This window comes from Eriocheir sinensis, chromosome 22 (genome assembly GCF_024679095.1).
Source record: "Eriocheir sinensis breed Jianghai 21 chromosome 22, ASM2467909v1, whole genome shotgun sequence".
In the NCBI taxonomy this organism is placed as follows: Eukaryota; Metazoa; Arthropoda; class Malacostraca; order Decapoda; family Varunidae; genus Eriocheir; species Eriocheir sinensis.
The window spans coordinates 14,935,047-14,948,236 of record NC_066530.1 but is presented as its reverse complement, the minus strand read 5'-3'; the positions used below and the strand labels follow the sequence as shown (position 1 = coordinate 14,948,236).

At 42.9% G+C, this 13,190-nt stretch overlaps 1 protein-coding gene across 1 annotated transcript; it reads right to left on the bottom strand.

The window, feature by feature from the left end:
- Nucleotides 1-10,762: 10,762 nt before the first annotated feature.
- LOC127002300 (uncharacterized) lies at nt 10,763-12,932 on the bottom strand. The gene is made up of 2 exons (XM_050868114.1): nt 12,216-12,932; nt 10,763-12,047 (listed from the first exon to the last, which is right to left on the bottom strand). Exons 1-2 carry the CDS (start codon nt 12,930-12,932, stop codon nt 11,082-11,084), a joined length of 1,683 nt encoding a protein of 560 aa, XP_050724071.1. The 3' UTR covers nt 10,763-11,081.
- Nucleotides 12,933-13,190: the final 258 nt, after the last annotated feature.

The following is a 13,190-nucleotide window of genomic DNA, read 5'->3' as shown; positions in this document are numbered from 1 at the left end:
ACGCAAGCCCAGCACGACATAGATTTAAAACAAATTCACCTCGTACTAGATTTAAAGCGTCAGGTAAGAGCTCATTCATCTAGGTGCCTCTAAGGGTTACCGGTGAGGCCAGGTAATATATCTCTCACAGGTGTGTTCTCATTTTCTTGTCAGGGGGGTTATGTATGCTTCCTTTGGCTCTGTGTGTGTGTGTGTGTGTGCGTGTGTGCGTGTGCGTGTGCGTGTGTGTGTGTGTGTGTGTGTGTGTGTGTGTGTGTGTGTGTGTGTGCGTGTGCGTGTGTGTGTGTGTTTCAGTATCAATGCTCTCCTTTCCTTCCTTTTCTCCTGTACACTTCAAAACATCCCTATTAATTTTACCCTCAGGACACGACACCCACACAAACACACACACCCACCCACACGTGGCTTTATATCCCGTCATCATTTTTTTACAGAAGGGAGGCTGCGTAAGGGCAAAAAAACAAAATAAATAGCCCCAAAAATACACAACTAGACGCTGCTCCTACAAAAAAAAGTAAAACGAGAAGTCGAGAGGTCAACTTGTGTTCCAATCATCTGGTCCTCATAGGATTGGAACACGTTTAATCATTTCCTTGACTTATTTTCACTCAACATAGAACAGCTCAAAGGCAAAAAAGAAAAACAGGAACTAGAAAAAACCCGCTAGACGCTTCTCCAACAAAATAAAATAAAACGAGAGGCCAGAAAAGAGGTCAGTTTAGGGTCGCCATGTGATTGGGGGAAGCATGATAATAATTTCCTTGACTTTCTTACACTGCACATAGAACAGCTCAACAGCAAAAAATGATAACAACACAAAAAAAGCCCGATACACGCTGCTCCTACAAAAAGAAAGTAAAGCGAGAGGCCGGGAGAGGTCAGTCTAATGTTGTCATGTGATTGGGGGAAGTTCAATCATTTCTTTGACATTTCCATTCCTCATATATCAACTCAGGGGCAAAACCCAAAACCAAAGCAGCATCACACAAAAAAAGGCCTCCTCAAAGCTGCTTCGACAAAAGAACACATCAAGAGGCCCAGAAGAGTGGTTAATTTCGGGTCGTCAAGTGATTGGTAGTTTTTAATCTTTTTTTTTACTTATTTTCACTCAACATAGAACAGCTCAAGGGCAAAAAACATGGACAGCAACTAAAAGGCCCCTTAAAAGCAGCTCCTACGCAAGAAAACACATCAAGAGCCCGGAAAGAGAGGTCAATCTAGGGTGGTCATGTGATTGGAAGAGGTTTAATAATTTCTTTGACTTATTTTCACTCCACATAGAACAGCTCAAGGGCAAAAAACATGGACAGCAACTAAAAGGCCCCTTAAAAGCAGCTCCTACGCAAGAAAACACATCAAGAGGCCGGAGGAGAGGTCAATTTCGGGTCGTCAAGTGATTGGAAGTTTTTAATATTTTATTTTATATTTTTCACTCCACATAGAACAGCTCAAGGGCAAAAAACATGGACAGCAATTAAAAAGCCCCATAAAAGCTAATCCTCCGCAAGAAAACACATCATGAGGCCGGAGGAGAGGTCAATTTCCGGTGGTCATATGATTGGAAGAGGTTTAATAATTTCTTTGACTTATTTCTACTAGAACAGCTCAAGGGCAAAAAACATCAACAGCAACTAAAAATCCCGGCTAGATGCTTCTCCTACATAAGAAAATAGAACGAAAGCCCGAAACAGAGGTCAATTTAGGCTGGTCATGTTATTTGAAGAAGTTTAATCATTTCCTAGACTTATCACTTCATATACAACTTCAATGGAGCAAAGTTCTCTTCACAAGCAACCTCCCATGTTCAGTGACGCACGAGTTAATCAAATTTCCTTAATAACCGTTCCAATATATCAATTAGTTTTAAATGTGTCAATCAACTCCTAACAATGCTGTATGATATTGGCGCGTGACCCAGTAATCTACAGAACGACCCAATAAATGCCTTTGACAATACACACGCCTTGTGCTCTCTTACTTAATAAACGCAGTATTCATAAATTGGTCTGTTATTGACGCGAACCTTTAAAAACTACTAAGGAGAACACCTCGATATATTCATCTTTCTAAGTAAGGAAGGAAAGAAAATATATTGACAAAGAAAAATACTAAATGAAAAAAAAGAGAAAATATAATGATAAATTCTAACCAAATGTACCTTCCTTTCCTCTACACAAGAATTACAAGCCATATATCTAATTACCACTGTCCCTTTTAATGATCACTCTAACCCCACACTTTCCTTCCTCAAAAAGACATGATAAAAAGACGTAAAAACATATACACGCCTTCTGCTCTATTACTTAATAAACGCAGTATTCATAAATTGGTCTGTTATTGACGCGAACCTTTAAAAACTACTAAGGAGAACACCTCGATATATTCATCTTTCTAAGTAAGGAAGGAAAGAAAATATATTGACAAAGAAAAATACTAAATGAAAAAAAAGAGAAAATATAATGATAAATTCTAACCAAATGTACCTTCCTTTCCTCTACACAAGAATTACAAGCCATATATCTAATTACCACTGTCCCTTTTAATGATCACTCTAACCCCACACTTTCCTTCCTCTAAAGACATGATAAAAAGACATAAAAACATATACCTCATTATATTTACCATTGCCACTTTTTAACTGAAACTTTACGATCAGTCGGTTCATATTAAAAGATTGGATGACATGGCTCCTTAAAAAAAATAACCCTCATTATTTTACGTTTATTCCTATTTTCCTTTTCATATCTTTTTCGTCACTCTCGTCCTTCTTTTCTCCCATCTAATCTGCATTATTTTTATTTGTCCCGTCCTTATCTCATTCTTCTTCTCTCTTCTCATTACTTATCATCCTTTCCCTTCCCTTCCTTTCGATTGTTTTAGCTAACCTTCAAGTCATTATTGTATTAATCCATTATTACGTCATTACTGTATTAACCCAACTTCAAGTCATTATTGTATTAAACCAGGCGCTCCCTTAAGCACTCTTCATATAAACTACAAAACAGTTTTAAAATTAGCATAATCGCTTAGTTTGCCTTTCTTCGGATATAATTTCTTACTAAAGACATAACATAACACCTTTATAGCCACTTATCTCATTAAACAGCACCTAAAATCAGGCAACTCATGAATAATTCCAATGTTTAGTAAAAGATAAACTAACATATTACACACATATCATATAAAGCTTTCATTCTGACTCTCAATATTCCTTTAAACAACACCTAAAATAAAGTCAACTCACGTACAATTTCCCTGTTTAGCAATAAAAAGATAAGCTTATTACACACATTATATCAAGCTTATACTCCTACTCTCAATATCCTTTTAAACAACACCTAAAACCAGACAACTCACGTACAATTCCCCTGTTTACCAAAAAATAAGATTAACCTATTACACACGAATCATATTAAGGCTTTATTCCGCCTCTCAAGTTTTACCTGTTCCACCCCGAGGCAGGTGATTACGAAGGGTGAAGGTAAACTGAGCGGCCCAATTACAGGTGTGTGTCATTGGACTTTTCATATCTGCTAAGCGCCTCGTAATGAATCCTCCAATAGCGGGTCTAATTACGTCCCTTAATGGGCTCGATCGTGTTCTTTAAAAAGCATCCCCGTCCTCTTCTTCCTCCTCCTCTTCCTCTTCTTCGTTTGAGCTTCCCATAATCAGCTGGAAAAAAGACGAAAAAAGAAGGAAATGAGCTGTAATCGATTTAGTACAAGCTGGATTTTCTTTTTCCTGCTTTTTTACCTTTTTTTTCCATCCTGATATTTCTACTTTCCTTTCTTACCTTTCCTTTCATTTTTTCCTCCACGTCCTCTTCGCTTTTTATCCCTCTTTTCCTTTCTATTTATTTTTTTCCCTCTTTTTTCTTTCATTATTTTAATCCTAACTGTTGTTGCTGTTTAATTTTTCTTCATTTCTTCTTCTTCTTCTTCTTCTTCTTCTTCTTCTTCTTCTTCTTCTTCTTCTTCTTCTTCTTCTTCGTCTTCTTCTTCTTCTGCTATAAAAACAAAAATCTCGTTATATTATTATTATTATTATTATTATTATTATTATTATTATTATTATTATTATTATTATTATTATTATTATTATTATTATTATTATTATTATTATTATTATTATTATTATTATTATTATTATTATTATTATTATCCTTTACTCTATTTAACAAAACTTTATAATGTTAGTTTTCCTTTTCTCTCGCAAAACAAAACCTTTCCAGAAATACTTAATTCTCTATCGACGAGAGAGAGAGAGAGAGAGAGAGAGAGAGAGAGAGAGAGAGAGAGAGAGAGAGAGAGAGAGAGAGAGAGAGAGAGAGAGAGAGAGAGAGAGAGAGAGAGAGAGAGAGAGAGAGAGAGAGAGAGAGAGAGAGAGAGAGAGAGAGAGAGAGAGAGAGAGAGAGAGAGAGAATCAATAGGGCCACTTTATGGGAATCAATGCAAATCTCTGACGTTCATTTATGGTCTAAAAAATATTTCCTCATAAATTAGGGAGACTTTTGGCCCGTGTCTCGGTGTGAAGTGTAGCGATTTAGAGGAGGAGGAGGAGGAGGAGGAGGAGGAGGAGGAGGAATAACTCCCTCTTCTTGTTTCCCTCCTGTCTATACCTCCTCTTTTCTTTCCTTATATCTGTCTTTTCTCTTCCTTACTTGCCCTGTTTCTCTTCAATCTTCACTTCCTCTTCCCTCTTCTCCTTTCTCTTCTTCCTCTCTTTCTTCTCCATTCCCTTCCTCCTCTGTTTCTTCCCTGCCCTTCTTCCTCTGTCTCTCTCCTCTCCTCTCTACCTTCTCTGTGTCTCTCTTCTCTTCCCCTCCTTCACTCTCCTTCATTCCCTTCATCCTCAAAAACTTTCTCCTCCTCTCATCCCTCTCTTCTCTTCGTCAATCTCTCTCCTCCTCCTCCCTTGCTCTTGTCTCTCTCCTCCGCCCCCTTCCCCTTTAATCACTTTCCCCTCCTGAGTCTAAGCAACCTCCTTCTCTCATCAAGACGCCCAAAAGAGACTCCCGAGAGATGAAGAGCCTTTCCCTGGTCCCTAAATTTGCATCTTCAGGTAAATATTAATTATCTTGCAAACTACTTCAGCAGGTGCGAGAGAGAGAGAGAGAGAGAGAGAGAGAGAGAGAGAGAGAGAGAGAGAGAGAGAGAGAGAGAGAGAGAGAGAGAGAGAGAGAGAGAGAGAGTGAGAGAGAGAGAGAGAGAGAGAGAGAGAGAGAGAGAGAGAGAGAGAGAGAGAGAGAGAGAGAGAGAGAGAGAGAGAGAGAGAGAGAGAGAGAGAGAGAGAGAGAGAGAGAGAGAGAGAGAGAGAGAGAGAGAGAGAGAGAGAGAGAGAGAGAGAGAGAGAGAGAGAGAGAGAGAGAGAGAGAGAGGTTGTTAAAGGAGTTCTTGTTGTTGTTCTTTGTTGTTCTTCTTTCGTATCTGATTCTTATTTTTTGGTTATTTGTTGTTTACTTCTACGTTTTTTCTTCTTCTTTTTCTCGTCTTCTTTTCTTTTCGCTTCTTGTATCTGTTTTCACTCTTCATTCTTTTCCTCTTTCTCATGTATCCTTTTCATTTCTTTTTTCTGCGTCTTAACTGTATTTCACCTCCTCCTCCTCCTCCTCCTCCTCCTCCTTCTCCTACTTCTCCTTCTCTTTTCCTTTTCAAATTCCTGTTCTCTATTTTCCTCCTCCTCCTCCCTCCTTTGTTTCTGATGCCTCCGTTTCGTTCTCCTCTGCTTTGTTTTCCTTTCGTTATTTGCTTTTTATCTCCTTTTTCTCATTTACCTTTTTTTCACTTCTTCCTCATTCTTTTTCTCTTTCTTATGTACCTTTTTCATTTTTCTTTTTCCGAGTCTTAGCTGTATTTTACTTCCTCGTCCTCCTTTTCGTACTTCTCCTTGTCTTTCCTACTCACATTCCTGTTCTTCTTCCTCCTCCTCCACCTCCTTCATCTTCTCTTTCTCTTCCTCCTCCTCCGTCTGCTCCTCCTCCTCCTCCTCCTCTCTCCCATGTTTGGGACGAAAAAGACACTCAAACTTTTTCTCTTCCTACTATTACTCGTGTTCCTTCAACCCTCCTCCTCCTCCTTCTCCTCCTCCTCCTCCTCCTCCTCCTCCTCCTCCTCCTTTTCCTCCTCCAAATGCCCCGTCTCTCTTCATCATACAGGCTGGACTCTATGAATATTTAATCTAAAAAAACTCTGCCTTTTCACTTGGCCTCAGGAACGAGAGAGAGAGAGAGAGAGAGAGAGAGAGAGAGAGAGAGAGAGAGAGAGAGAGAGAGAGAGAGAGAGAGAGAGAGAGAGAGAGAGAGAGAGAGAGAGAGAGAGAGAGAGAGAGAGAGAGAGAGAGAGAGAGAGAGAGAGAGAATAGGGTCCAGTAGCATAATCGTATCTGTAATATAATTAGAAAGGGGCGATTTCCCTGGAGACCTACCGAAGAATAGGTTTGGAGGAGAGGGCGAGAGGTGGAGGTGAAGTGGATGTAGTGGGTGGGGGGGAGGTGGATGTGGTGGTGGATTGACGCTTCTGGTGGTTGTGGTGGTGGTGGTGTGAATTGGTTGAGATGAGATTGAGAGAATTTGGAGAGTCGAGGAGTTGACGGCATCTTGGTAGTAGTCGTAGTAGTAGTAGTAGTAGTAGTAGTAGTAGTAGTAGTAGTAGTAGTAGTAGTAATAATAGTAGTAGTAGTAGTAGTAGTAGTAGTAGTAGTAGTAGTAGTAGCAGTAGTAGTGCAGGATAAATAGGTTGGGTAGATAATATGACGAATGAAGACGTAATATAAGTGAAAAAAACTTGATTAATAGAGGATGAATGGGAATGAGATAGAGGAGGAGGAGGAAGAGGAAGAGGAAGATAATAATGAAGGGGTTGAAAATACGTCAAATTATGCATGGAAAGTCTTTAGTAGATGTGAGTCGACAAGCATACAGATAGTAACTAAAGGAAGAAGACAATGAACGCAAGCTATATATCTCGTTATGCTGAATCGAAATGCTAAAAACTCCATAAAAATAACAGTATCATTAAATACTAAATACTGAAAATAATCGTCTATAGCTATGATTCAGCCCTTACAATAATAACGCAATATGGTTATCTATGATACTGTACGATACCAATTCAGTGTAACATTTCATAAAGCATTAAAAACTGGTCTCATTGACAGTACCGTAAAAACATGTTATCATAAACCGCGGTAACCCAACCCTCATCTCTGCCTCCACCATCATGTGCGAGGAGGCAGATGAGGGGTGATAGTTAGGTAATGGGAGCGAACCTTTCATGAATTAATCTAGCAAATAAAATCGGCCAAAAACATAGATATCTAGTCATCCCTACCGAAAAGAGAAATAGACATGACGATATTAACCCCTAAAAACGATTCCGTAAGACCAATTTTGACCTTAATACCATGACCACTGACCTAATTTGGCGATGATGCAGTAATCCGGGCTGAGTCGCTGAAGGTTCTGGTGATGGCTCTCGCGGGACTGAACGAGGAGGCGAAGCAAAGGGGACTCAAGATATTCTGAGCCACTACCAAGGTGCAGGTGTTTCGTGGCTTGCTGGATGAAACGGTACAGTCTGTCCATGCGTGTGGTGACGAAATTGAGATCTTGGAAAATTTCTCATACCTTGGTGGCAGAGTGCTGAACATCGGTGAGTGCTGTCAAGAGGTCTGACGGGGGATTGGCTTGACCTGCGATGATATGGACACTGAATCCCTTTGACCGTTTTGAAATTTCTGACCACTTTGGCTGTCACGAGCACTTTGGCCGTCACGAGCAATTTGGCCGTCACGAGCAATTTGACCGTCACGAGCAATTTGACCCTCACGAGCAATTTGACCGTCACGAGTAATTTGACCGTCACGAGCAATTTGACCGTCACGAGCACTTTGACAGTCACTTAACCGCTTTCACCTTCCCTTGCTCACTGACGTACTCTAGGCCACTCGTTGACCATTCTGACCTTCCTTTGACCCCTTTGACTTTCCCCTAGCCACCTCGGGCACTGTATCTTTCCCTGCACCCCTCCTGACCATTATAACGCAGGTAATTATCAGTACTCTTAAACGCACCATTACACACTACGGCCATGGAGGTATAATAAAAAGGGGGACGGGAAAGAGAGAGGGCGACGCGCAACTTCCATAAATTTAAAAAAAAATCTTCACCACACACATTTTTCTGGGGCCGCTAAATATCTAAGTAAGTTATCGACGGCGTTAATTGGCTACTTACCTGGGCTGCGGAGGTGAGGCCCGGCGGGAGACGAGGCTCAGGGAAGTTACTGGAGAGGAAAGGAAAGGAAAATTATTAGTGAGAAATGACTGACTGGCTGACGAACTGACTGATTAGGATTTTTTTTTTACATCCCCTCCTATAGCGCCGGTAGGCTTTCTTCAGGGGTCATATGGTCGGCCCAAGCCCGTCATGGCGCAAGGAATTTTTATAGTGTCGCCAGTTATGTTTGGCTCATGCTGCCCCCCGGAACTCATTCTTGATTCACTGGACGGTTTCTTTTAGAGTCCGGGTTGATGGGTGGTCTTCTGGACAGCATGTGGGTAGTCTTAGGCCACTCGGCGGTGACTGAAAAATCCCAGGTGGTAGCGTGGGGATTCGAACCGACGTTGTCCAAGGCGTGGTGAATGTGACTCCAGCACGCTAACCACTCAGCCACCGCCTATCCAAATGTGAGTGACTTACTGACTGACTGAATGAATGAATGAATGACTGACAGAATGACTAACTGACTGACTGGCTGATTGACTTACTGACTGACTACAATAGCAGCAGTAAAGGTGATGGTAATAATAAAATAATAATATGTAAATGCTGAAGCGACCTATGATGGAAAAGTCTAAGGAAAGAAGACAGAACCTTTGACAATGATAATAAAAACACTAATAAAAAAAAATAATAATAATAATAAGAAGAAGAATGCACACCTCTTAATTGATTTATTTTCCTTTCCTTTATCCTCTCCCATCCTCTCCTTTCCCCTCCCCTTCACTTCCCTTCCCTTCCTTCCCTACCCTTCCCTTCCCTTCCCTTCCCTTTCCTTTCCTTCCCCCTCCCCTTCTTTCCCTTCCCTTCTTTCCCTTCCCTTCCCTTCCCTTCCCTTCCCCTACAGAGGTAGGTACTAATATACCTGTGGAAGAAACCAGGTGTTCGGTAACTGTCCATCGCCCGCAAGGAGGAGGAGGAGGAGGAGGTTAGGTTAGGTTACTGCAATTATATAAAAAAACAACACATTCCTTGGTGAGATTTAAGGAGAAGGAGGAGGAGGAGGAAGAGGAAGAGGAAGACGAGGAAGAAGAAGGAGGAGGATCTTATATCAAACTAAATTACCTTCATTTATCTCTCACCTCAATCAACTTTTCTAACTCTCTCTCTCTCTCTCTCTCTCTCGTCATGCATTCGCCATCCTTAATAAGTTGGGTAACACGGCAAGGAGGAGGAAGAGGCGGGACACACTTCTGCTGCCCTCTTTTCCTGCTGCCGTTGCCGTCCGGCTCTCAGCTCACTTTCGCTTTCCCTCGTTGTCTCTCACTTCTGCACTTATTTATATTCAGACGTATTTCAATTATCATCACCACGATGAGAATTGACGTTGTTCTGGCACTGATGTGGTGGGCCTTGGCCACCAATCTACTTCTGGAGTACACCGGGCTCGGCCCTACAACCCCGCCAGCCGAAGGGCTGCGCGCCGCCGGGCCTGTGGAGGGAGGACCCCCGGCGGGACAGCTCGGGGCCCACAAGGCCTGGGTGATTGCCGACATGCTGGCCGAACAAGAGCGGAGTCAGCAGGCGTTGCAGGACCTGATAAGACAAAACGCCCTCTTGTCCGTCCTCCTACTTCAGGCCATAGATGAAGCCAGCGTCCTGCACAGGGCGGTGCTGGCTCAAGAAACGGCTTGGAGAGAGAAAGAGCAGCAAAGATTAGCGCTGGAGAAAGAAAACAGCGGCCTGATCAATGATCTGCACAGATCGCGACGCGAAAATAGCGTCCTGCTCAGTGACTTATCTAACGCTGGAAAAATAATTCACAGGCTCCGAAAATTCGTGTCCTTTTTCCAGGAAGAAAACCACGGCCTGCTTAGTGATCTGTCTAACGCTAGGAATGAAATTGACAGGCAGCAAAAAGTCGTGTCTTTCTCCCGGCAAGAAAATAACGACCTTATCAAAGCGCTGGCCATATCCAAGGCTGAAAATAACGATCTTGTCAAAGCGCTGGACATTTCCAAGGATGAAAATATCGACCTTATCAAAGCGCTGGAAATCTCCATGGCTGAAAATAACGATCTTGTCAGAGCGCTGGACATTTCCATGGATGAAAGTATCGACCTTATCAAAGCGCTGGAAATCTCCAAGGCTGAAAATAGCGATCTTGTCAGAGCGCTGGACATTTCCAAGGATGAAAATAACGACCTTATCAAAGCGCTGGAAATCTCCAAGGCTGAAAATAACGATCTTGTCAGAGCGCTGGACATTTCCAAGGATGAAAATATCGACCTTATCAAAGCGCTGGAAATCTCCAAGGCTGAAAATAACGATCTTGTCAGAGCGCTGGACATTTCCAAGGATGAAAATATCGACCTTGTCAAAGAGCTGGCCATCTCCAAGGCTGAAAATAACGATCTTGTCAGAGCGCTGGACATTTCCAAGGATGAAAATAACGACATTGTCAAGGCGCTGGCCATATCCAAGGCTGAAAATAACGATCTTGTCAGAGCGCTGGACATTTCCAAGGCGCTGGCCATAGCTGGACATTTCCAAGGATGAAAATAACGACATTGTCAAGGCGCTGGCCATATCCAAGGCTGAAAATAACGATCTTGTCAGAGCGCTGGACATTTCCAAGGATGAAAATAACGACATTGTCAAGGCGCTGGCCATATCCAAGGCTGAAAATAACGATCTTGTCAGAGCGCTGGACATTTCCAAGGATGAAAATAACGACATTGTCAAGGCGCTGGCCATATCCAAGGCTGAAAATAACGATCTTGTCAGAGCGCTGGACATTTCCAAGGATGAAAATAACGACATTGTAAAAGCGCTGGACATGTTCAAGGAAGAAAATGACGACTTAGTCAAAGCGCTGGCCATTTCCAGGGATAAAAATAACGACCTTGTAAAAGCGCTGGACATCTTCATGGAAGAAAATAACAACCTTTTCAAAGCGCTGGCCATGTCCAAGAAAGAAAATGACGACTTTGTTAAGGCGTTGGCCATCTCCATGGATGAAATTAACGACCTTGTCAAAACGCTGAACATCTTCATGGAAAAGAATGACGAACTTGTAAAAGCGCTGGCCATCTTCAAGGCTGAAGATGACGACCTTGTAAAAGCGCTGGCCATCTGCAAGGGTGATGATGACGACCTTGTAAAAGCGCTGGCCATCCCCAAGGCTGAAGATGACGACCTTGTACAAGCGCTGGACATCTGCAAGGCTGAAGATGACGACCTTGAACAAGCGCTGGACATCTGCAAGGCTGATGATGACGAACTCGTAAAAGCGCTGGACATCTGCAAGGCTGAAGATGACGAATTTGTAAAAGCGTTGGCCATCCCCAAGGCTGAAGATGACGACCTTGTACAAGCGCTGGATATCTGCAAGGCTGAAGATGACGACCTTGTACAAGCGCTGGATATCTGCAAGGCTGAAGATGACGACCTTGTAAAAGCGCTGGATATCTGCAAGGCTGAAGATGACGACCTTGTAAAAGCGCTGGATATCTGCAAGGCTGAAGATGACGAACTTGTACAAGCGCTGGATATCTGCAAGGCTGAAGATAACGAACTTGTAAAAGCGTTGGCCATCCCCAAGGCTGATGATGACGAACTTGTAAAAGCGCTGGATATCTGCAAGGCTGAAGATGACGACCTTGTAAAAGCGCTGGATATCTGCAAGGCTGAAGATAACGAACTTGTAAAAGCGTTGGCCATCCCCAAGGCTGATGATGACGAACTTGTAAAAGCGCTGGATATCTGCAAGGCTGAAGATAACGAGCTTGTAAAAGCGTTGGCCATCCCCAAGGCTGATGATGACGAACTTGTAAAAGCGCTGGATATCTGCAAGGCTGAAGATGACGAACTTGTAAAAGCGTTGGCCATCCCTAAGGCTGATGATGACGAACTTGTAAAAGCGCTGGATATCTGCAAGGCTGAAGATGACGAGCTTGTAAAAGCGCTGGATATCTGCAAGGCTGAAGATGACGACCTTGTAAAAGCGCTGGATATCTGCAAGGCTGATGATGACGAGCTTGTAAAAGCGCTGGATATCTGCAAGGCTGAAGATGACGAGCTTGTAAAAGCGCTGGATATCTGCAAGGCTGAAGATGACGAGCTTGTAAAAGCGCTGGATATCTGCAAGGCTGAAGATGACGAGCTTGTAAAAGCGCTGGATATCTGCAAGGCTGAAGATGACGAACTTGTAAAAGCGCTGGATATCTGCAAGGCTGAAGATGACGAACTTGTAAAAGCGCTGAATATCTGCAAGGCTGAAGATGACGAACTTGTAAAAGCGCTGGATATCTGCAAGGCTGAAGATGACGAACTTGTAAAAGCGCTGGATATCTGCAAGGCTGAAGATGACGAGCTTGTAAAAGCGCTGGACATCCCCAAGGCTGAAGATGACGAGCTTGTAAAAGCGCTGGCCATCCCCAAGGCTGAAGATGACGAGCTTGTAAAAGCGTTGGCCATTTCCATGGATGAAATTAACGACCTTGTCAAAGCGGTGGCCCTTTCCAAGGAAGAAAATGACAACTTTGTCAAAGCGCTGGCCTTCTCCAGTGAAGAAAATGACGACCTTATCAAAGTGCTGGACATCTTCATGGAAGAAAATGACGACCTTGTGAAAGCGCTGGACATCTTCATGGAAGAAAATAACGACCTTGTTAAAGAGCTGGTCATCCCCAACGTTGAAAATGGAGGACATGCCGCCCATGAATCTGAGGAAGTCGGTCCTGCAGATGACGAGCCCAATCTTCAAACGTCACTCGTTCCCGTCGAGGAGGCCAAGGATACAGATGACTTGGATTACAGTATTGAGCACGTTCCAGTCGACGGAATCTGTGACACTGACGAGGGCTATCTACAATAATGACCACGATATGCTCTACTGAGCTCGTTCCTGTTGAGGAATCCACCCCTCCCCCTCCCCATCCTTCCCCCTCCCCATCATTCCCCCCGGCGT

Coding starts and splice junctions, on each gene's coding strand:
- LOC127002300 (XM_050868114.1), bottom strand. CDS start 12,932: ATGTCCTCCATTTTCAACGTTGGGGATGACCAGCTCTTTAACAAGGTC. Junction 12,048..12,215: donor ATATCCAGCGCTTTTACAAG/GTCGTCATCTTC, acceptor CGCTTTTACAAG/TTCGTCATCATCAGCCTTGG.